This window comes from Phoxinus phoxinus (genome assembly GCF_949152265.1).
Source record: "Phoxinus phoxinus genome assembly, chromosome: 11".
In the NCBI taxonomy this organism is placed as follows: domain Eukaryota; kingdom Metazoa; phylum Chordata; class Actinopteri; order Cypriniformes; family Leuciscidae; genus Phoxinus; species Phoxinus phoxinus.
Window position 1 is genome coordinate 30,451,856 of NC_136886.1, and position 25,146 is coordinate 30,477,001.

Genomic DNA, 25,146 nt, shown 5'->3' on the forward strand with positions numbered 1-25,146 from the left:
ACTGGGTTAGATACCAAGACAGGAAGAAGCTGTCCTTGAAGGACACACACCACCATGTAATTTTATTCCATGTTGACTTGAATCTTCTCAGCAGTTCAGGGAGCTTTCTTTCCATCGATCTTTTAACTTTTCTTCCATTCACTCGTGGCATGAAGCCGGCAGCATGAGGCAGCGGACAGTGGTGATGTATGTGGAGATCGGCTGCTTTGTGTCCTGTCTGTGTGGCTGGATGTTGATCTGTTCCACTCTGGCCACTGAGTACTGGGTCTTCTCTGAGGTCAGCACTGCAGTTCTGACCACCGGGAATTACTATTCCAACCTCTGGATGGACTGTGTCTCAGACACCACAGGAGTATCTGACTGTAAATACTTCCCTTCCATGATGGACCTGTCTGGTGAGGAATCACTGCCTACACTTTATTAAAGGTCTCACTTGTAATTAGTTAACGAATTAACTAACATGGACTAACATTGAGCAATATCAATGTACATCATTTATTAACCTTTTATTAAAAGTTAATGTTGTTTTATAAAAATGTTAATTTTCATGTTATAGTTCACAGTGCATTAACTAATGTTAACAAATACAACTTTTGATCTTAAAAACGTAAACGTTGAGATTAACATTAATAAGTATTAATGAATAATGAAGATATATTGTTAATTGTTAGTTTATGTTATGTTAACAAATGAAACCTTATCGTAAAGTTATCGAATCACTCTTCAAACTGAAAAATTGTGTCATGATGTGGTGGGGGAAATTTTTTTATAAATGGCTCATGATTCTCAGTCAAATCTATTTAAAAAAGTATATATATATATATATATGTGTGGGCGAATACAGGTTGATTGGGACACTTTTTGCCATTAAGATTACTGGAAAGAAGTGTTAAATAAAACCTTACTTTTTAATTTTAATATTTTTTCAGCAAAAACATTAAGCAGCAAAACTGTTATCAGCATTGATAGTAAGAAATGTTTCTTGAGCAGCAAATAATAATTATGATTAATTAGCATATTAAAATGATTTTTGAAGGATCATTTGACACTGAAGACTGGAGTAATGATGCTGAAAATTCAGCTTTACCATCACAGGAATAAATTACACTTTAAAAATATATTATTATAAAAACAGTTATTTTAAATTGTATAATATTTCACAATATTACTGTATTTTTAATCAAATAAATGCAGCCAAGGTGATATATAATATTGTGCCATTTCTCAATCAGGTCATGTGTTTGGAGAAGATTAATGTCCTCTGTTTGTGTGGCTGTTAGTTTTCCTGCATGTGTGCAGGGCTCTGTCTGTGGTCTCTGTGATCTTTGGGTTCTGGGGAGCTGTGCTTGCCCTCATTGGGATGAAATGTACCAAAATCGGAGGCTCTGAGCTCGCCAACGCCAGAGTTACATTCGCAGCAGCATTGACGTACATGGCATCCGGTATGAATATTCCTTCATAATCATTTTTGCACAAAGCATACATTGAGTATCATTAACTGATGTCTGTTTTGCAGGGTTCTGTGGTATGATAGTCTACTCCTGGTGGGGGGATAAAGTGCGTTCAGAATTTGTGGATCCATATTTCTTAGAAACAAAGTACGTAATTATGACTGTCATATTACTGTATGTTTAACTTTGAAAGTGTTTTTATTTTTTTTAGAAAGTATATATTGTAGTAATTGACGTAAAATACATGTCATGATGTACCAAAGGGCTTATAGGGGTCATATAATGAGGAATCAAATATATTTTGGTCTTCTGAGACAGAATTGTTCCTTGGATCATCACCAAAAATACAATGGATGGATTTGATATATAGATAGATAGATAGATAGATAGATAGGCAAAAGCGATGCAAAAGAAAACTCTAATTCTAACGGCCAATTCACACTGTACTGACAGACGTTGACCACCGTGGACAATCACCAGATTACAGTGCGAAACTTTTCCGACATTTCATGACCCGACAAACGCTGATTCAACATACAAGCTCCAACAGACGCCAACACACACTGACAGGAGTAACACACTGATCCGGCTAAACCCTGGTGCAGTGTGATTGGCCGTAAGATTCTGAGACAGCCAGTGAAATAAGCAAAAGTGACAGGTGGCTTTTTAAATTTAAGTGACTGTGTAAAACAGCTTTTTAAGGACTTATAAGTCAATTTAATATTTTTGTGCAATTAGTTATTTTAAAAATGTGTGGCACAAGACGTAGACGTAAGACAGTTTTTAGTACTTCATTGTCATGTAAACTCTCAATTGCAAAATAGATTGCTGTGTGGACTATAAGCTAGTGGTAGACTTATGTTCAATGAAATATAAATGTAATTCAACATTAATACCATTTCATTTAATTAAAATTACATAAAATAAATTCTTCATCAATTGATATCAATATGATCAATATGTGACTTATTTCTCAGGTTTGAGCTCGGTGCCGCTCTCTTCATTGGTTGGGGAGGTTCGTGTCTGGTTATATGTGGAAGTGCAGTCATGTGCTATTTCTCCGGGAAAGAGTCATTCCCCAAAAGGTCTGGCCCGTCACACAGTCTACATCTACTGTACGTGGAAACAAGCTAAATAGGGGGTGCAATGAATATGTGGTTAAATTTACCTGTTTTTCTTCCTCAGATTCAATAAACAACTCATAAGACCCCCAACCAAAATGACGGCACGTACCAGACGTACGTACATGCTGCCCGTCTCGTCCAGACCCACAACAGTCTTCATCCCTCCTTCACAGCAATCATACAGTGAGAGAAGAGGAAGAAGAGAGAGGAGAGGAACACAAGAAAGACAGTTTTCAAGAACCGTCAGACCCATAAGGCCCCCCATAGACTCAGCTGTGTAACCCAGTGTTTAAAGAAATAATCTAGAAACATTTGCAATGTTTGTTGACACTTTTCCAATAAGAGAGTTCTCTAATGCAAGACATTTTAATATAACAGGAGTGCAAAGCAAAGAAGAATCTTTTGAAGTGTTATAAAAAGTGAATTTAATAAATCATTTAGCATATAAACAATCAAAAAGTACGAGGCAATTATTTTAAAGTGCAATATCCCTTAGATGTTCCTTAGTATAAGCTGTACTTGTACCTTTATATTTCATATAAAGTACCTTTAACACTGTCAATATCAAACTCAAGGAATGAAAGGCTGTTTTTGCACTGCTGTCCCTGAATAAACACTAAGCCTGAGCTACAACAGATACTGGGTATTACAATTATGAGGTTTGTTAGCTTGTGAATGTTTTGGTATTGCTCTGCTGCATTTTCTCATATCTCATCCGAATCATCATCCCAGTCACTGACAGTCACTAAGCTGCTCTTGAGAGTGCTGCTGGTTCCTGCGTCTGTGAGGCCTGCAAAACACAAACAATAAATCAGAAACACAGTCCGAAGACAAGCAACAGCTGAAGAGTCTCTGCTTATAAGAGAGGGGTCACGACTCACGAAACACTGGTTCAAATGTCTTTTAACACCAGAAAAATATACTACTACGGGTGTGCTCACACTTTGGTTCGTATCAAACTGACTGCGATTGCTCTGTTAGTGCGGTTCAAGTGTGAACGCTGTCATCCGAACCTTCGTGTGCACAAAACAAGCGGACAGAGACACTTGAAAAGATGAGTCTCGGCCCTCTTCTAAACAAACTAGTGAGGTTTGAATGAAATATGAACGCAACACAAATCTAAGACATCTAAACTAACCAAAAACAGGACGTGATGTCACAAGATGCGTCCCTAAAGAGGACAGGAAGTTCAAGCATACCTGTTTTTTCTCGTCATAAGAGCTACGTTGGCCATTACAGTTCGGTACAGCCGTCTCCTTGCAGCAGATCTTTGCTTGTGTGTGTAATGGAGAAATTCCTGGAACTTTTTTAACTCCTTTACGTGTTTTATACTGGCCAGCTTTACTGACTGCAGAAATTAATGTGAGGTTTATTCGGTTTTCTTTTTTTTTTTTTGTAAGTACTACATAACAGAAAATATTATGGGTATTTAAAAAAGGTTCATTGAAGTTGGTAAGTAAATAAATTGAACAGTGACTAACATGATTCTTCAAAAGAAAAATTATACTTTCATATTATAGCTAATTTAGCTTTTGTTTATGGTAAAATTAAGTTGTAAACAGACCAAATTAAAGTTTAGGCTGTTAGATATGGGTCATGGACTTTGAGTCTATTTATTGGTAGCTCTGCTTTTTTAAAGCTGGAGTATGTAACTCTCTCATGTACTCGCTCATTATATACATTTTGTACATTTTGAACACAAAAAAGTTACATAGTGTAGCTTTAAGAAAAAAAAAAACTTTTTTTCAAAAACATTTAAATAACAATAACTTTATTTAGGTCCAGAACCAACTAAAAAAAAAAAAAAAAACATGCCAATGTGGCCTTTCAATGTGGATACATAACAGAAAATATGATGCATATTTTAAAATGGTCCAATGAAGTTGGTGGGTAAATAAATTGCCTAACTGACTAACAGTGACTAAATGTCCTCACAAAGATGGCAATATCCAGAATCCTTGTCCTTGTGGGGACATTTTTTGGTCCCAATTAAGAAAACAGCTTATAAATCAAACTGTGATGTTTTTTTGAAAATGTAAAGATGCAGAAAGTTTTTTTTAGTTGGTCCATATAAAACATTTTTCAGTGTAGCTTTTCGGCAAGCAATCTGAGTTTGTATGATGTAAATAATTTATAACCATGATTTCTTCTTAGCTGACTCTTGAAAATATGTTTAGTTAAAAAGGAATTGTATGTACCTGGCTTGTGCCCTTTGCCCGTCGATGAGCCCCACACACTAGTGCTGGAGTCCAGACTCTTGTCCAGGCTCTTCCTGATGACGGGCACGGGACATTGGCTGGGTTTGGGCACAGCGGGCACATCCTCTATAGAGGAGATATCCCAGTCATCATCGTCATCATCTTCATCTGTGTACTGAAAGCAACAGAGCAGAAAAACAACACTTTACAAATTTGGTATAGAGATAAAAACAATATTTATTTAAAATAAATAACTTTCTAAATATTATAAATGTCTTTCCTGCCACTTTTGATCATTTTAATGTGTCCTTGCTGAATAAAAGTATTCATTTATTACTGAACTATTACTGAACCCAATTTGAATTGTATATCTACAATATTTCCTACAGTTATGCGATGAGCTACATTATTTGATTGAAGTGCAAAAATACTTAATATAATATATTTAATGTATTTTTATATCGATATAATATGCAAATATTTAGATAAATAACCTGTTCTCCATTGTTGTAGATTTCAGTGCCATGTTTATGCAACATATTACTGTATAAACATCTGTATCTGTTTAAAGGGGCAGATCTCACCTTTAGGACTTTCTTTACATCTTGCGTTGTATTTTTGACAGCTGTTGGCTTTTCCAGGAATGTATTAACGCCCCCTGCTGGTTTCTTTGGGCCTCGTGTCGCCAGCTGTTTTTCAAGGCTTTTGCCAATAGCTTTGACGTTACCTACAGAAAACACACACAATACAAATATAAAACAAATCCAATGCAATACAACAACTGACATTAGAAGCGAGTCTTACTGTGAGTAATCTTCTCCACATTTCCATTCTGGTCGGTGTGTTTGTGTTTGTGCAGCTGTGAGAGGTTGATCTCCTTGATCTCGCTGCCGTCGGTCCACTCGCTGTCGCTCTCGCTCAGAGCGGTCACATCTGTCCTGTTCGCACTGATCACGGGAGCAGCGGAGCGCACAGCAGGAGTGTGAGGGCTCGGGCGCTGCTCAGTTTTAGCAGTCTGGGCTTTCACTGCGGTGCTGTTGACCAGGACGGATTTCTTCTGTGTTTGAGGGGCTTCGTCCTCAGACGTCTCCTCTTCCTCGGACGAATCTTCATCAGAGCTGAATGGAGGGGTTCTGCAAGCGAGACATAATATTTACATGTTCAGACAACACAGAAAAAGCCACTGCATCTAAGTATCAAGATACTGATAAAGAGCGATAACAATACAATCTGTGATCATTTAAGCCAAAGTGAAATCATGAACAGCAAACTAACTAAATAAATTATAGTCAACAGGAAATTACATTTGCAAAGCCTTTCACTTCTGTAATGTGATGCATGTCTGATTGAAACTTGATTGTGAGTGTTATCGTCAACTACTAATAAAACTAAAACTATTATACATTTCTGTTAAATAAAATAAGCATGAACTAAAATAAAATAAAGTATAAAAAAACCTTACATTTATGCCAAGACATCTTCATGAAATTGTAAAAATTAAATTTGTAAAAACTAAACAGACATAAAAAAACCTAAAAAAGAAAAGAAAAAAAGACTAGAACTTTTACGAAAAATTAAATAACAAAAATGTATAAATAAAACAAATTCAAAATATTAATAAATACTATATTAGTATATTAATAATAATATAATGATACTGTTGAATGTATACATTGGGGCATGATTGGTTAAAAAATGTTTTTGCCCCACCAGCTTTGGATATGTTTAGTATTAAAAACAAAAAATAAAAATGTACAATAATGTGCATTATAAGACAAGGATTTTTATTATTTATTTTATTTAACTTATTTTTTTAGTGATTTTATTTCAAATTTGACTTCATTTATCTGAAGATAAAACCCTAACGCTGTAGTAAAAGTACCTGTGATGCTGCAGTGGTGTGGAGGTCTTGGGCAGGGTGCTGGTTCTGCTGCGTGGGACTGGTTGTGGAGTGTGATGCTGTTTGGGAGCAGGACCTGACACCACACGAGTTACTGTTGATGGAAAACTGCTGGATCTGGGTCTGGACTGCATCCCTGCAAAAGAACAAGAAAAAAAGCTGCATCCTAACTGAAACAAATGATCCAAGCTGGAAACAAAACATCCACTAAAATACAGAGCGTATTAAACCGTGTATTTGTTCTTCTTTGGCGTTCATTCATCATCTTCTAAATTACTATTGCTTTGCTTCAGCTATGATCAAGAGATGCATTATTGCAATTTGGGGGCGGAGCAATGAAGGGAGGGGTGTGCTTGTTTGCGTTGGGTCAAATATCAACAGTTTCTCAGAAATCACTTTTTTCTGACGCAGCGTGTTCACCAAAGCGTTTTTAGCCAGCTGAAAACACAGAGTGCTTCGGAAGTGCAGCGTTTTTTTCAGTTGAGACGCTTTGCTTGCTATGATATGGAATAGCCACAGAAGTGTTACTAGCATTGCATTTCACAGATAGTCTGTTTTTGTATTGTTTCTATATGAAAATGATAAAAGTACAATGTAAAGTTTTCGCTCTGGCTCTTGTTTTAAATTATTTTGTTACGTTTATAACGCTTGCTGTTGTCTGTTGCCATTGTACAAGCAGAAGGATGTGACAGGTGGTCAGTGGTATTTGTCCCGCCCCTCCTCCACTGTGATTGGACGGCTGGGTAAAAAGTGACCGTGATGAGCGCTGCCGTTTTAAATACGTGCCGCTCACATTGAAAACAACTGGAAAAAAAAAGCTAGCCTCTGGAAAAAACGCTTTGGTGGACATTCGGCTTTATTAATGCCTTGTTCTCAGCCTTGAAACCGCAAAGCCAAGTCCTGACCTTGTTCGTGTTGTTTGGGCTTGGCTGGCTGCTCCGTGTTTCTCTCCTTCACTCTTTGCTCTAGTTTATGGTTGATCTCTTTCTGTGCCCTCCGATACGCTGGATCCTCTTCCTGTCTCTTCTGACGATCAGTGATAATCTGGACCATGGTGCTCTTATACACCCCTTTAGAGAGACCATTGACCCCCTGAACAACACCAGAGACATTGAGGTTATACAGTGCTATGGCTTCTCAACTGTCATAAGTAAACATTTTTTTCATGCAGTTTGACACTCACTACCTTGATGCTTAAGTTCTGCAGTCTATCATCAAGGTTCTGCTGAGCTGCCAGACGCATGTCTCTCCTCAAACCCGGGTTCTTCAACAGCTCCTGCACTTCCTGCTGCCACGACCGGCTCTCCTCGTGGCTTTCAGAGATGCTAGAGGAATCTGAAAATATAAGATGATTATGGTAACATGCATATCTTCTGGAATACATTGTCTGTCCTTCTACATTGCTTCGGCAGATGCTGCCACTCATTGTAAAAAAAACACTTTTAACTTGGAATAGCGATGCTCTAATAATGCAGTTGCATAGAGACTAAATAAAAATTATGAATATGTACACATTACCGTTCAAAATTTTGTGGTCGTAAGAATTTACTTTTTTTAAAGAAGTCTCTTATGCTCACCAAGGCTGCATTTATTTGATCAAAAACACATATTTGGAAAATATTGTTAAAATATTACTGAAAAATATTTGGAATTATTATTACAATTTAAAATATATTATTTCTATTTTAATATTTTAAAATGTCATTTATTCCTGTGATGATAAAGCTGCATTTTCAGCATCATTACTCCAGTCTTCAGTGTCACATGATCCTTCAGAAATCATTCTGATATGCTGATTTGCTGCTCATGAAATATTTCTGATTATTATCTATGTTAAAAACAATAGATCAGCTTTTCAGTATTCTTTGTTGAATATAAAGTATTTAAAGAAATAATTTATTTGAAATCTTTTGAAATGTCTTTACTGTCACTTTTTATTAATTGAATGCGTCCTCCTTGCTGGAATAAAAGTATTAATTTCTTTTTTAAAAATCATACTAACCACAAACCTTTTAACAGTATTGTATATAAATGTACAATTTAATTATATAAAAAAAAACATTTGTCACCTGACCACTTCTGATGTTAATATTAGCTGCAAATATGGATCTATAAAACTATATAAAAAATAATATTGTTTAAAATTATTTATTCTGACCTTACATAAATTGGAAAGAAGAAAAAATTAAAATATAAAAATGAAAATGTAAAATGCACAACCAAAGAAAAAATATATAATTGGAAATGCCACTGCACTTGTACACTGTCTCTTTTATATTTTTTAAACCCGTAAATAACATTTAAAACATGTTCATTTCCTGTATCTCCACATGGACATTCCCTTTCTCTTGCTCTGAGCTGTCCAATGATTATATGCATGCTGTAACATCTGTGTCTACTGAGGAGACAGATCTTTAGTTAGCTGGCGACACAAGCTCAGACTGAACACGCAGACCTAAGCAACAGATCATGCAGACAGGATGCGAGCATGCCACTCAACCACTACCGCTTTACCTTTCTCCTCCTCAGACAGCTCCACTATAGGATCCAGTTTATGGACTGAGCTGGACTGCTCTAATAGGACAGCGCAAAGAGGTCAGAGAAGAGTGCAGGGGTTACGGAAGGACTGAGGCATATTCAAATCTACACCCCTGGCCTAAAACATCTCATTTTGCACTGGTATTACCCATACTGACCCCATTAAATCACATTTTGTGGCTGTTTGTTAATACATGTACATTAGCTTTGAAGCCATCCATATGCTAGTGTCCACCAAAAAGACACATGCTGGCAATGCTGCGTCCCAATTTGCATACTGTCCATCCCTACTAGTATCCAAAATTAGAATTAGAATGTGTCTCAAATTGTAGTTTGTTGAAACAAGTATTCCAAAGATACCCGGATGGTCTACTTTTCCCGGTAAGAATCCGAAGTGCAGATCCTGACGGCGATTAGATCATAACTACAAACACGAATAAAGTGTTAAAAAACGACAAACATGGCGGATGTGCAAGACAAACAGTTAAGTAGAGAGGATTAGATGTTTGAGTGATTAATAATCAGTATCTAAATTGACGTAAATATATTTATTCAATGTTATCCACATAATATTTAATCTGCAAAAGCATTGTGACCTTTTATAAAGATTCGTTTGCTAATTAAAGGAGAGTTCTCAGCATGAAAGACCCATGACTGGCAGATCAACATGCTCTTTCCGAAACGGTAGGAAATTCAATTAAATTGAATGTGGAGGATGTTAACTGTGACAGATGATTGACAGGCCAGGTTAAACAGTGATGGGATGTATGTAACTAAGCGTCAGAGAGGTCAGTTAAAGACGCAATTATGTTGAAGTAGTATGTTTCCAAAACTTATCAACTATTCTGCTACACATTGAAAAGTATGTACTTTTTGGGCATAGTATAAGTAGGTGAACTGGGACGCAGCAACAGTTAACCGTTAGCAGATGTACACTACTGTTAAAGTTTGGGGTCAGTAAAGAAGAAATTAATACTTTTATGCACAAAGGTCGCATTATATGCATAAAACGTGATAGTAAACACATTTATAATGAGTAAGAGTACAGAATAGCTCTTTCGGCATTATCCTGAACATAAACATTTGTCTCATGTGTCACTGAGTAGAAGCACACGTAAACGTCACATCCTTTTGATTTTCCCGGCAAAAACGTTCACCTCGAGAGCCTAGGAAGTCAGATCTAGTTTTTTAAGATTTTTTTGGTTTCATCAAGTTGTTTACATATTGGCAATAAAAAAGTAATTCATACATAAACATTCTTACATAAAGCCCATTTTATGTTTAAAATACAGCATGATGCGATGTCACTGTGACCTGGGCTGCCCAGCAAGACTAAATTAAGAAAAAAATAATAATAAATATATATATATATATATATATATATATATATATATATATATATATATATATATATATATAAAGCCGCCACCCCGTTGCCTTTCGGGTTCCTGTGCACGACGGGCAATAACGTAACCCCGCTTTGACTGTCGAGAAGAATTCTGCTTTAGAGCTTGTATCAGTGTGAGTCTTTCTGCTCCCCTCCAAACACACACAGAAAAGGGGGGGGGGGGGCTGTCTGTGTGTGTGCCCTCCCTCCCTCCCTCCCTCCCTCCCCCCCCCCCCCCACACACACACACACACAGAGAGAATGGCAGGGGGAACTCTGTCAGAGAGAGACAAAACCACATTCAAACCAAAATATCTGACTTCCTGTTGGTCGGAGCTTATGACTGTAAAAGAGAAAGTTGTCCGGATCGATAAGCATAATATACAGACCGAGTTTTGTGACTTTAGGTAAAAATAACCCCCCCACTTTAGTCAAAAGTATCTTGAAAGTAACACACTTCCTGCTGCCAGTTGGTGGCGCTATAACTTTGACTCACAATAGTCACATCCATGTGATAGCCCTCTTACAACAAACACAATGCTGAAGTTTCATCAAGATCAATAAATGTATGAAGACGTTATAACACATTGTGTTTTTCTTTTCTCGCCATAACTTCGTTTCCTCGCCACGGCCAAACCATTCGAGATATCAAAAATCCGTCCGCAATTTAGCGTCCTCAATGTCTTGACTTCATGCTGACCGAGTTTGGTGAAGATCAAATTAAATTTCTTGGAGGAGTATATAAAATTCCAGGGGCGTGCGTTTTTATACAACCCATAATAGCCGACTTCCTGTTGGGCTGGCGTAAAACTTAGAGCACGAAAGTTGTTCGGCCCGATGAGATCTATATGTGTACCGAGTTTCATACTAATTCATGCAATATTCAGTTTGATATATGGACCAAGTTTTCGGACCCCGTTAAAGGGGGCGCTGTTGAGCCCCCCTGCCACGCCCGGGTACCAGCTTCAGCCCGGCCCTGATGGCCGCAGGTTCTGACCTGTGTGCAAAGTTTCAAGAGTTTTCGAGCACGTTAAGGGCCCCAAAAGTGCCCGAGAAGTCCCACACAGCAGAGAAAGGGTTAAAATAAAGCCCCCCCTCCTCTCTCACACACACAGACACTGAGAGAGACTGGCAAAATTCCCATCAAATCACATTCAAACCAAAATATCTGACTTCCTGTTGGTCGGAGCTAATGACTGTAAATTAGAAAGTTGTCCGGCTCGGGGAGATAAATATAAATACCGATTTTTGTTACTGTAGGTAAAACTAATACCCCATTTTTGACTAAAGGTGGCGCTACTGAGCCCCTTACCACGCCCGTTTCTGAAACTTTGCACAAGTGTACTAGGCAATAAATGTAAAGTGTCTGTCGAGTTTCATGCAATTTCAAGCATGCTAAGAGTCTCAAAAACTTTAAAAAAGAATATTAAAGTTTGCTGCGTTGCCATGGCAACAGTATTTAAGATATCAATAATCCTTTCACAGGTCTACATCTGCCGTGTGTTTACATTATACACATAAAGTTTGAAGCAAATCGGGTAAAAATAAGAGGGTGATTTTAAAGCATTTTGAAAGTGACACACTTCCTGCTGCCAGTTGGTGGCGCTATAACTTTGACTCACAATAGTCACATCCATGTGATCGGCCTCTTACAGCGAACACACTGCTGAAGTTTCATCAAGATCAATTAATGTATGAGGATGTTATAACACACTTCCTGTTTCCAATATTCGCCATAAATTCGTTTCCTCGCCACGGCCAAACCGTTCGAGATATCAAAAATCCCCTGGCAATTTTTCATCCTCCATGTCTTGACTTCATGCACACCGAGTTTCGTGGTGATTGGTTGAATTTTCTGGGAGGAGTATTTTAAATTCCATTGCATGTGTTTTTTAAACTACGCCAAATAGCCGACTTCCTGTTGGGCTGGGGTAAAAAGTCAGAGCACGAAGGATATATGAACCGATGAGATCTATAAGTGTACCGAGTTTCATATTATTACACGCAAGCGTGTTTGATTTATGGACCAAGTTTTCGGACCGCGTTCCAGGGGGCGCTGTCGAGCCCCCCTGCCACGCCCGGGTACCAGCTTCAGTCCGGCTCTAATGGCCGCGGGTTCTGACATTTGTGCAAAGTTTCAAGAGTTTTTGAGCACGTTAAGAGACCCAAAAGTGCCCGAATAGTCGTAAGAAAAATAATAATAATAATAATAATAATAATAATAATAATAATAATAATAATAATCCGGAGGAAAACAATAGGGCCTTCGCCTTTTCAAGGCTTGGGCCCTAATAAAGCTGCATATAGATTCTCAGCTCCAAAAGCCTGACATTACAACATGCAACACCACTGATAGTAGCAGTTGAGTTCCCTTTCGTAGGGAACTCGCACTGCGTCGTTGAAAACGACTCTTTGGGGACGCTCCCTTAGCGTGCGTATCTGAAGTATGAATGAAACTAATCCAATCCTGATTGGTGTTGTGTCGTGACGTAACATGTGACGGCATAACCGGATGTATAAAGTCACGCCGGCACACACACACATTAGCTTTTCGCTCTTCAGCAAGCGTTCTTTGTGAAAACTGTCTGTCTTATTTGGTGTTGTTTGTCTGTTACAAAAATCCCTGTCATGGCGAGTGAACAATATACAAAGTGTGTGCACCCCTGCCCTCGTTTTCTCACGGGTGGGGACACGCATTTAATGTGTGTGTATTGTTTGGGAGCGCAGCATGCACAGGCAGCTCTCGAGGGAGCTGCCTGTGAACACTGTGAAGCACTTCCCATTAGAGTGCTGCGCTCCCGCTTGGCCATTTTCAATGATGATGGCCAGGCTCGCGATCCCCGCGGTTCGGGTCCCGCGTCCGTTGAGGTGGCGCGGCGGCTTAGATCGTGGGGATCGCAAAAGGATCTTTCAGAGGGGAACGAGACTGCTGCGGCACTTTCTCGTTCTTCATCTGAAGGTTCTGTAGCGCTCGCTCACGGTGCAGAAGCCCGCGCCGCGGCTTCTTCTGCCCGCGACGATCGCCCGATGCTCGAGCTGTCTGCTTCCGAGGAACTAGATGTGCTCAGCATCGGCAGCGAGGAACGTGAGTCATACTCGCCGGCTCACGTCCCCGCTTATGAGGAGTTGGTGGAGGTTGTGACACGTGCTGTGGCCAGACTAAACATCAGCTGGCCACAAAATAAGCAGGATGATATTTGTCAAAGCAAGCTAGACGAGAGATTCCTGCAGCACCGCTCACAACCTCAGCGCCGGGGTTTGCCATTTTTCCCAGATCTGCATAAAGAGATTTCCAGATCCTGGGAAAAACCCCACTCTTTCCGTATTTCATCACCAAATTCATATTATTATAGTAATGTGGTGGGTGCGAGAGAGATGGGATATGGCAAGATGCCGCCGATGGAGGAAGCCTTAGCGAGCTATCTTTCTCCTGAAGCGGCATCTTCGCTTAAAACCCCGGCGCTGCCCAGCAAACCGTGCAGGGACACCTCTGCACTGGTTGGCCGGGCTTATATGGCGGCTGGTCAGGCTGGTACGTCTCTGCACTCAATTGCGATTTTGCAGGCGTACCAGGCTGACCTCCTTAAAGACCTGGATGAGGGCGAGGGACCGTCACCTTCGGATATTGCGGAATTGAGAAGAGCCACAGATTTATCTCTCCGGGCCACTAAAGAGACGGCACGTGCTATTGGCCGCTCTATGGCGGCTATGGTGGCTACGGAGAGACATCTGTGGCTAAATCTTTCAGGCATTAAGGAGAAGGATAAAGCTTTTCTGCTGGACGCATCGCTATCGCCTTCTGGCCTGTTCGGCGACGCAGTCACTACTGTCGTCGACAGGTTTCAGGAGGCGAAAAAACAGTCAGTGGCGTTTCAGCAGTATCTCCCTCGCCGCTCGAAATCTGGGTCTAGGAGGGCCTGGCCACCTGAGTCTCAGGTGGCCAGCCCCAGCCGTCAACTAGCTCCCACCGCCAGGATCAGAGAGAGAGCGTTTCTTCTAGAGCCCCTCCTCCGGGAGCTTGGCAACAGAGGAAACGCTCTCAATCGAAGTCCTCTAACCAGAAGGGCGACCTGAGGGCCGTCCTTCAGGCGAAGAGGGCTTCGGGAAAGAGGTCCTAACCGGAATGGTAGGACCTCGGAGGGCTGCCCCCCCCCGCTGTGGCGCAATCGAGGTTGTTCTCACAGCGGGGCCCTCTGGAAAAAGATGTTCTCCCGCCGTCCTGGACGCTTCGGGCCGCATCGATTTCCAGCGAACGCACACCGTGGCGTTCGCCCCAAAAGCTTGCAAAAGAGCATCGACTATGGTCACAAAATCCTTCTCGACTTCTTCCTGCCGGTCGTCCGTTTCAGGAGGTCGAGAACAGTGCTCGAAAAACACCCGAGGCCAGTCTCGAGAGGCTGGTTCCCTTAGTAGATTTTGTAGAAGAATGGCAACGCCTTCCGAATATATCTATGTGGGTCCTGAATATAATAAAAAATGGGTACAGACTGCAGTTCGGTCACCGACCCCCCAAGTTCGCTGGGGTGGTACTGACTGCAGTGGTTCCAGAACAGGCTCGGGTTATGGAACAAGAGGTACAGACTCTACTGGTGAAAGGGGCCATAGAAAGTGTTCCCCTACCAGACAAGGAGTCAGGGTTTTACAGCCGGTACTTTATAGTTCCCAAGAAGGATGGCGGGCTGAGGCCGATTTTAGATCTGAGGCAGTTGAATCGCTCTCTGAGGAGATTCAGGTTCAAGATGCTCACTATTCCCATCATCGTGAATCAAATCAGATCCGAGGATTGGTTTGTCACGATAGATCTAAAAGACGCCTATTTTCACGTCTCCATCCTTCCATGTCACAGGAGGTTCCTGAGGTTCGCTTTCGGGGGCGAAGCGTACCAATATCGGGTTCTTCCATTCGGCCTAGCACTCTCTCCCCGCACGTTCACCAAGTGTATGGATGCAGCTCTGGCTCCACTGAGGCTTCAGGGCATTCGTATACTGAATTACATCGACGACTGGCTCATATTGGCCCAGTCTCGGGAAATGGCAGTTCGGCATCGAGATGTCGTCCTTGGCCACATTCAGAACCTGGGGTTAAGGCTCAACATGAAGAAAAGCGTGTTGGAACCAGCTCAGAAAACGATGTTTCTGGGCGTGGTATGGGATTCGGTTACGATGCGGGCACATATGTCTCCCGCGCGTGTCGAATCAATCCTGGCCATGGTGTCTGGGATAAAGCTAGGCCAGGCCATCACTGTAAAGCGATTTCAAAGACTGCTGGGCCTCATGGCAGCGGCATCCAACATAATTCCTTTGGGCCTTCTACACATGAGGCCCCTTCAGTGGTGGCTGAAAACCAAAGGGTTTTCCCCGAAGGGGAATCCGTTCCGTATAATCAGGGTTACGCGCAGATGCCTTCGTTCCCTATCAATATGGAAGAAACCTTGGTTCCTGTCCCAAGGGCCAGTGTTAGGAGCGTCATGTCGCCGGAAATCCGTTTCGACAGACGCTTCCCTCACTGGCTGGGGCGCGGTCATGGACGGCCGCTTTGCCAGGGGTCTGTGGCAGGACCATCATCTTTCTTGGCATATAAATTGCCTAGAAATGTTGGCTGTGTTCAGGGCTCTGAGGAGCTTCCTCCCAGACATCAAGGGTTACCACGTCCTGATACGTTCAGACAATACATCAGTGGTAGCTTATCTGAACCGACAAGGGGGACTCAGATCGCGCCCTCTATCCAGACTGGCGCATCAGATTATTCTATGGTCCCAGGGGAAAATATTATCTATCAGAGCAATATATATCCCAGGGGTTCAGAATCAGGGAGCAGACATCCTGTCGAGGCAGGGGCTGAGGCCCGGGGAATGGAGACTTCACCCAGAGGTGGTGAAGTTGATATGGCAGAGGTTTGGACCAATGGAAGTGGATCTGTTTGCGTCTCGAGAGACGTCCCACTGTCCACTTTGGTTCTCCCTCACTCATCCAGCCCCACTGGGGTTGGATGCCATGGTACAGGCCTGGCCGAGGCTTCGCCTGTACGCTTTTCCCCCGATCGCTCTGCTCCCGGGAGTCCTGGAGAGGGTCCGTCAGGAGGGCGTCAGTCTTCTTCTGGTAGCCCCGTTGTGGCCGGCCCGAGTATGGTTTTCAGACATAATTTCACTCCTGATAGCTCCGCCATGGCAGATTCCTCTGAGGAGGGATCTGTTGTCTCAGGCGGAGGGAACAATATTCCACCCTCGGCCGGAGCTGTGGAAATTGTGGGTCTGGCCCCTGAGGGGGCTCAGTACCTAGATGCTGGTCTATCAGCTGGGGTGGTTGAAACCATACTTAGCTCTAGGGCTCCGTCTACTAGGAGATTATATGGCCTCAAGTGGAATGTCTTTTCCACTTGGTGTAGAGAACATGAGTTAGATCCAGTTAACTGCCCAGTGGCTTCAGTTCTGGAGTTTCTCCAAGATCGTTTCTCCGCGGGTCTCTCCCCGTCCACACTGAAGGTGTACGTGGCTGCCATTGCGGCTTTCCATGCACCACTTAGTGATGGGCCTCTGGGGAGGCACCAACTGGTCATACGTTTTCTCCGTGGTACATGGAGGATGAGACCGACAATCAGGTCCAGGGTTCCATCCTGGGACCTGGCAGTGGTTCTCGAAGGGCTATCCCTGGCTCCCTTCGAACCCCTTCAGTCGGCTTCGCCCAAGGACCTTACATTCAAGATGGCCTTTCTTTTAGCTATTACTTCTCTTAAGAGGGTGGGAGATCTTCAAGCCCTGGCAGTAACGCCAGCCTGCTTGGAGTTTGCCCCAGGCGGAGTTAAGGCCATCTTGCACCCGAGACCTGGCTACGTGCCTAAAGTGCCTTCTAACGTAGCACGGTCCACGGTCCTGCAAGCCTTTCATCCTCCACCTCATGTGTCGGCAGAAGAGGAGAGGCTTCACTTGCTCTGCCCGGTTAGAGCCTTGAGTGTTTACCTTGAGAGGTCCTCTTCTTGGAGGAGGTCGGACCAACTGTTAGTGTGTTTTGGGTCACCTAAAAAGGGGCTCCCGGCATCCAAACAAACTGTGAGCAATTGGATTGTTCAGGCTATTACTTCGGCCTACAAGGTGCGCAATTTGCCTTCACCTTTGGCCGTAAGGGCTCATTCTACTAGAGGCATTGCGTCCTCTAGGGCCCTCCTCTCGGGAGTGCCCCTCCAGGAGATCTGTGAGGCAGCCGGTTGGGCTACCCCGCACACTTTTATCAGATTTTATAGTCTGCACCTCCCTAGTACGCCTGGCGCACATGTGCTCTCGTCCTAGCTAAGTGCCTGAGATCAGTTTCACTCTAGGGCAGGCCTTTTTTCGGTGCGTGGCCTAGTGGGTATTCGTTCCCCAAAGAGTCGTTTTCAACGACGCAGTGCGAGTTCCCTACGAAAGGGAACGTCTCGGGTTACGACTGTAACCCTTGTTCCCTGAGGAGGGAACGAGACACTGCGTCGTTTTGCCACGCCCTTTAAACGCCTGTGAGCGGCTTGCTTCATCGCGAGGCTAATGTGTGTGTGTGCCGGCGTGACTTTATACATCCGGTTATGCCGTCACATGTTACGTCACGACACAACACCAATCAGGATTGGATTAGTTTCATTCATACTTCAGATACGCACGCTAAGGGAGCGTCCCCAAAGAGTCGTTTTCAACGACGCAGTGTCTCGTTCCCTCCTCAGGGAACAAGGGTTACAGTCGTAACCCGAGACGATTTTGCTTATCTGGACATTGTCTAGCAATATGTCATGCAGGAACTTACCACTGACCACTACTTTAGCTTTAGTCTCTGGAGCCGGGGCAGCAACCACTGGAACAAAAATGTATTTACATTAAAATTAGGAAGTTCATTTAGCACTGATATATTAAAACGTTTTTTTTTTACGTTTGTCTAAAAACATATTTCCATACCTTCACGCTGTACTGTTATTGTTGGCGGCTTTGACGAGATCTGTTTCATCTGTAAAAAAGAAACGCATGTTATTTGCTATTACGAAAGAACAGCAACACGTTATCTGAGCCCTGTCACTTTAAATTGAAATGTCTCACTGAAAAGACAACATGCATAATGACAAGCTGACAACATAATCAGAATGATGATAATTGCTCAAGTGTCCGGATATGTTCCCACATGTACACTCCTTAAGCTCGAACCTAAAGATTACTCTGCGGGCCGCTGCGTTAATACAGGATATCCTGAACAATCGAGCCTCTTCCTGTGCTGAGTTACAGTACTGACCTGCTTGTTCTGGGAGGCAATGATCTGCTGCTGTTCCTGCAGCCTGTGGCTCAGTTCCTGCACATGTCTCCGCGATTCCTCCCTGCCTTCTGACACAGCAGAGCGCAGTTTGAACAGGTCCTCCTGAAGCTGATGAACCAGAGAGAGACATTACGCACATGTGAGCTATTCCCATATTTAAAGAGCTACATGACGCCTGTGATACCTACCAGACTTTTTTCACTGTCATGGTCCTCCTTTATTTTTTGCATTTTCCCTGTCCACTTCACTTCCTGAGTAAAGAAAAATATACATTTTATAACTACAGCAATATCTATTTCAAATCACCTGAATGTTGCATCTCATACTTGTTTGTGGAGTTTTTGTTGAAGTTTAACAACTTCCTGCCAGTGTTCATTGCTGGCTGATGTACTGGGCTGTGTCAGTACCGGCTGCAGGCTTTCCTGCATATTTTTCTGCTGCAATTTGATCAATTCCTAAGGGGAGGAAAGTAAACATATTAAATGTCATTTCAGCAAATCACATCACATAATATCAATACTTTTTTCCCTTATTTGATCAATTTAACTGATCCTTCATAACATTGTTAATTAAAATCCAGCCAAGGTTTATGACATTATATTATATTATAATTAGTGCAGTCAATCGATTGAAAAACAGTTAACTAATTAATTGCAAATTTTTCTTGTAATTAATCGAGATTAATCGCACCCAACATTAAAGGTTTTAAAATATTTTAATATTGTAATAATTTCACATGTAATCTACAAATGAATGTAGAAACAACATAAAGACAGTAGCCTATATTTAAAATATTTGTTTTATCTTTTTTATGAAAGATGAAATACTAATACGTCTCTATGAAATATATTTGTTTTTCTATTTTAGCCGTTACAGCCATTCAGCATTACAATATAATTGAAATCTATACGTTTGAACATTTATTAGGCTTTAAAATAATATAACAACTTTTAATTTAAGTGACCTTAAATATTCACATAAACCCATTATAATAAATGTCACATTTACCTATGCCCTTTGATATATCAGGGCTCAATTTTTTTCTATTGACCCAGTCAGACCACTTCAGATCTTTACTTGCCCTGTAGAAATGTACAAAAAGTTATTGTTTTCGTTGTTTTTGACCCATGTGACCTTGTAAACAGCGCTTTAAGATTTTCCGGCAGGTCTAACAGATAGGATATATGCAGAAATTGAATACGGTAAATTATAAATTAAATATAGATTCTTTATTAAAGGTACAAAAGCTTATTCAGTGATTTTCTCTTTTTCTTTTGTTCTTTGATTATCCTTATTGACAGACAGCAGCAGGTTTATTGTATGCTGTCACTTTAAGACCTGCCGCACATGACGCGTATCTGACACGCATCCCATTTTCTCGCTCTTTACATTAATTTATCTTCATTTAACTCATTTAAGACTGTGCTTGTGAGGATACTCAACAAAATGGGTATTTTGGCATAATTTTGTGTGTTTTTGATTCGAATCATGAATCATGTGTGTGTCACACAGACAGGCGATACACAGAAGCGCGCCAGTACACCACTGCGTTCTCTTTTGTGTCTTATCACGCTTAGCCATGAATAAGAGCGTGGTCATATAATGTAATGCTAGCCAAAGGATGTTAAATATTTTTTACGCGTTAAACTGAAAAAATGTACACATTAATTTTGACAGCACTAATTATATTATATATTTGGTGACCAATAAAAGCTTTGTCTGAAATAAAAACATACGGTTTCTAGGTTTCTGTTCTTTTGATGCATTGAATCCATGTCCCGTTGACAAGCTTGCTTGATTTCATCTACTTTACTGTTCATCCGCATTTTCTCATCCTCCCTCCATACTTCCAGTTGTCGCTTAAACTCCTCCTGCCTCTGAATAAGCTCTTTCTCCTGGAGAAAATAGAGAATGAAATACTTATTTTAAATAACAAAATATACTATTAAAAACATGGTGTCTTTTTTTTGTCTTCTGTAACCTGTTTAGCAGTGTAGTCTTTCTGCTGTGTTTCCATTTGGGACGTGACCAGGGTCAACTGCTCTTGTAGTTTGTTGATCTCATCTTGTAACTTCACGGTCTGAATTTTTTTTTGATTATCTGTTATCAGTTCTGGAAAACATCAGATGCTTGAATCACCCTTGTGAAAAAGAAGTGAATTGCATTAAATGTGAACTTGCAATGTACTTGCAATGTCTGCAATGCCGTGAATGTGTTGCGGGACCCGACGCAAAGGGGAAGATACTGATATGTGTGCGGGAAGCAGGAGAAAGAAATGACTCGTGGACTCCAGCAAATATATAATTATTTAATAATAACAGCACACAAAAGTATGTCACTTGAGGTCTTAAGCGCTGTGTGTGTGGAAATTGGAAATAATAGCCTATAGACTCCGGAAAAAGACAGAATCTAACCGGACCGGGACTGAAAAATCCACGTAGACCTTTGCTTGTGGGAACGGGGCAAAACGTGAAAAAGTTTTGGGAGGGAGCGGGATGAAATAATACATATTTTTAGCTGATTGCATTTAATATAAATTTAAACTATAATACATTTCCACTGAATTGAAAATAACATGCAGTATAGTGTCCGAAAACATTACAGTCATTTTGAACAAATTCTTTCACAGGATATTAATTTTCTTTTTAAAAGTATGCTAAACAACACGGATGGTCACTCACTGATGTCAAACTCCGTAGGATGTCTGCGCTGTGTGTGACTTTGCAGGAAAGAGGCGTTCATGAAGGCTTTCTCACAATGTTGGCACTGAAAAACAAAAACAATCAGAGGCTTTATTCATTTACATGACATCAAATCTGTGAAGTTACGTTTTCTTAAATGGCTTGCTTCTCCTTTTGTGTTCCATTGAGAAAAGAAAGTCATGTGGGTTTGGAAAAATGTGAGGGTGAGTAAATTATGATTTTTGGATGATCTAATTTCTTTAATGACAATCAACCTAAGCAGGTCGAAAAAAGCGAATGTGCCTGTGAGGATCATTGCTGAAGGTCGGAGAGAACACGAGGCCCTGCTCAGGTGACGAGCAGGTGTCGGTGAAGCTCAACACAGCTGTCACTCACACTCCACTCAAGAATGATACCAAGAGACAATGTGGGCATGTTGCCATGGAAACACCGGGTGGTGCAGGGTTGATGTTGCATCTTATCGCCGCTCTACCTCTCGCTCCAATTCCCGGACATGAGGAAAATCCACAACACTGCACATCACACACCACATTTAGCATCCAAAACACCCGTCTGGTACTCTCATTCAAATTGAACCACACTGCCACTGATACCCATCAAAAACACATGCTCTGGATTTGCAGTTTTGTCTGCAACAAGAATGTCCCCGTTAAACATCCACTGTGTGACATAATTGCATTGCTGCACTGACATAACTTCCCAAATCAACTGTGAAATGCAATTATGTTTTAAGGATCCAGGCAAACAGGGATTCATTGGTGTCAATCTGCAGCCTCAGCAGGTTTTGTATTACAGAACCAGAGGAAGAACCTCATGAAAACAGTCCCATTTCACCAAAGTCAAAGGAAAAATATATTTTGCAAAGAGAAGATTAAGGCTATTTAAAGTGTTTTCAAGATTTTTTGGCATTATTTTATGACCCACCCTCCTCCAGTTGCATACTGTTGAGTAAAATAAAATGTAGGCTAATTGTCATAATTGTAAGTAGCCTATATATTATGGTAGTATTCATTGAAATGGTTTGTATTTATTCAGATTTTGATTAATTTAAAAAGATTATTTTTTTTCTGGAGAGTTGTGCTGCAAGATTCTGGATACATTGAGAATCATACTTTTTTGTGTTTAAAAAAGAGATCACGATTCTCCCATGATTTCAAATAAACAACTACGGTAAACAAAATAAAATGTAATTTGCTAAAGGTTCTGACTAAATGTTAATTGCTACAGTCAATTTAAAAATATTTAATTACTTTGAATAATTTTATTTTTTTAAATCGGCTTGAATGAATGATTTAATGCTCAGCGTTTTTTTAAACAAATCTACTGAATGAATTATTCAATGACTCATAAATCCTTCACTTTTTTCATTACTGGATGAATCAGCATTTTTGAACAAATCTATTGAACGAATGATTCAATGACACACATTTCTAAAACAGTCACTTTGTCGCCAACTACTGGTGTAACGATGTAATTGATACAATCTTTATTTGACGTGTCAAGTTACTTTCAAAAGGTGATTTTTTTCACCTTTTCAACTTTTTACCTCGTATGTGTGTGATAATTTGAATGTAACAACAGAAATAATGATGCGAATACATAAATAATGTTTGTGAAGCTGTTTCATACCTATTTATGTCATGCTCTCTCTGGGTCAGTCAGCGGCAGCGAAAGTACATATTTAAATGTGATCGTAAGGTTGAATAGACATAGTCGAATCGTTGTCATTTAGGAATAAAATCACGTGTGTGTTTGAATCGAGATTGCAATATTTTAATGATTCGTTGTGCAGCTCTACTGGAGAGGATGATTATTACAGGTATACAGTTATATTACAGTAATGGGAACAACTTATTTTTACATTAGAGTAGTGAAAATTTTTGGGGGAAAATTGTCATTGACAATCCTTATATATACGGTATGTAAAAAAAAAATCTTGTTAAATAAATTTTTCCCCATTTTGACATTAATTTTATTAAATTTTCCCTAATAATTCTCATAGCATAAGTAAAAAAGCATATTATTCTCAGTACTGTAATACCAAATAATTAGACATTTAATATTATACATTTATACTCTAATTTTACAGTTACCAAATGAGAAACTCAAAAAATGGGTCCCACTTTATATTAAGTGGCTTTAAGTACTATGTACTTACATTGAAAAATAAGTACAATGTACTTATTGTGTTCATGTTGTATTGTAAAACACTTTTTCTGCTATTGATATGTGATACGGGTAAGGTTAGGGACAGGTGTGGTGGTATGGGTAGGTATAAGGGTGGGTTAAGGTGTAAGGGCAGGGTCAACTGTGTAATTACAAATGTAAATACATAAATTAATTACAGTTGTAATTACATGCTGGTATTTTAAAAATATAAGTACAATGTAAAAACATGTATGTACACAATAAGTCAATTGTATCAAATTGTTAATTTCAATGTAAGTACATACTTAAAGCCACTTAATATAAAGTGGGACCAAAAAATTTCATTATAATATCACAATGCAAAACAATATTAACAAAAAATAGGTCTCGTTTAATTTATGCAACATACAACTTCTAATTATCTGATTTTGAGGGAAAATATGACAGATTCGGCTACATTTGGCAACCACTTCACTGCTCTCTGATGAAATCCCTTCATGATCCTGAAATAAACAGTAAATCATGAGCAGCACTTTCATTTCGATTCTGCTGTCAGGCGCCTGTGCTTCTCCTAGCAACCACATGAAACACCAGGTGTTGCCTTGGCAACAGCTGGCCACAATCAGGAAAGGACAGTTGCATGATTACAAATGAGCAAACATCTGATATAGCCATGAGCCAAAGACTGTAACATACATCAGAGACTTTTCTAAAATTAATGCAGCATGCTGTTTTATTTCAACAAAGCGACGAGTGGGAGGGAATTATGGGGGATGGGCGCTTTGATTTGTTTCCTCCACTTAAAGCTCTTTTATAAGTAGAGTACAAGTCATAGTCACCGGCTGACACCATCTGCTCTATTCGCCAAATCCTGAATGCTGTGTCCAAAAAACACAGCGTCTGGTGATTAGCTAATCCTGTCCCGGACTGCTTGTCCTGATTATGGACTTAAAAGTGTTGACAACACTTAATTCAGGATGAAAACTTATTTACATACATACTGAATACGAAAAGCACAAATTACACCAGTGATGGTAAAGTACTATTAACGACCCCATTAAATCTAAATTGTACTCCATGTCTGTTCTCTTTAATGCCATCTATAAGCTAATATACTTCTAAAGTTAACTAAATTTAATTTTCGGCAGATATACACATTCAAATGTTTGATGTGGCAAAAAAGCCTGGTTGACTCACTGTAATACACTTTTTTCCCCAATAAAATCAAATTCTATGAAAAAATGGATGAGCCCATCAATATGTCCCACCCCAACTTCCTGTTTCAATAGGACTTACACAACCATTCAAAAACTTTGAGGTCATAAGAATTTTTTTTTTAATGGCTGCTTTTTTGAAGTTACATTCAAGGCATTTATTACGTTAAAATGGATTTCTATTTCAACATTTTTAACATTAATAATAAAATGTTTTACT

General features: G+C 40.4%; 2 protein-coding genes across 6 annotated transcripts in view; one reads left to right on the forward strand and one right to left on the reverse strand.

The window, feature by feature from the left end:
* LOC307006534 (claudin-10-like) lies at positions 1 to 3,021 on the forward strand. 2 transcript variants are annotated; one of them, XM_079627622.1, is made up of 5 exons: positions 1 to 395; positions 1,281 to 1,442; positions 1,517 to 1,598; positions 2,429 to 2,536; positions 2,637 to 3,021. In XM_079627622.1, exons 1-5 carry the CDS (start codon positions 164 to 166, stop codon positions 2,854 to 2,856), a joined length of 804 nt encoding a protein of 267 aa, XP_079483748.1. In that variant the 5' UTR covers positions 1 to 163; the 3' UTR covers positions 2,857 to 3,021. The 2 variants fall into 2 exon arrangements, with proteins under 2 accessions (XP_079483748.1, XP_079483747.1); XM_079627621.1 differs by having other exon boundaries at positions 66 to 395; positions 2,429 to 2,566; positions 2,637 to 2,988.
* dzip1 (DAZ interacting zinc finger protein 1) overlaps positions 2,980 to 25,146 on the reverse strand; it is a 25,180-nt gene continuing 3,013 nt past the window's right edge. For 2 of the 4 annotated variants that reach the window (XM_079627610.1, XM_079627612.1), the window contains exons 4-18: positions 21,544 to 21,628; positions 20,844 to 20,974; positions 20,599 to 20,757; positions 19,189 to 19,317; positions 19,051 to 19,113; positions 18,842 to 18,970; positions 18,514 to 18,562; positions 18,365 to 18,412; positions 7,860 to 8,008; positions 7,579 to 7,765; positions 6,656 to 6,809; positions 5,578 to 5,906; positions 5,358 to 5,500; positions 4,774 to 4,948; positions 2,980 to 3,365 (exon numbers count right to left, since the gene is read on the reverse strand). In XM_079627610.1, coding sequence (XP_079483736.1) covers positions 3,280 to 3,365; positions 4,774 to 4,948; positions 5,358 to 5,500; positions 5,578 to 5,906; positions 6,656 to 6,809; positions 7,579 to 7,765; positions 7,860 to 8,008; positions 18,365 to 18,412; positions 18,514 to 18,562; positions 18,842 to 18,970; positions 19,051 to 19,113; positions 19,189 to 19,317; positions 20,599 to 20,757; positions 20,844 to 20,974; positions 21,544 to 21,628 — 2,016 coding nt within the window. In that variant the 3' untranslated portion in view covers positions 2,980 to 3,279. Of the gene's footprint in view, positions 3,366 to 3,774; positions 3,924 to 4,773; positions 4,949 to 5,357; positions 5,501 to 5,577; positions 5,907 to 6,655; positions 6,810 to 7,578; positions 7,766 to 7,859; positions 8,009 to 18,364; positions 18,413 to 18,513; positions 18,563 to 18,841; positions 18,971 to 19,050; positions 19,114 to 19,188; positions 19,318 to 20,598; positions 20,758 to 20,843; positions 20,975 to 21,543; positions 21,629 to 25,146 lie in introns of all 4 variants that reach the window. The other 2 variants (XM_079627611.1, XM_079627609.1) reach the window with 2 other exon arrangements.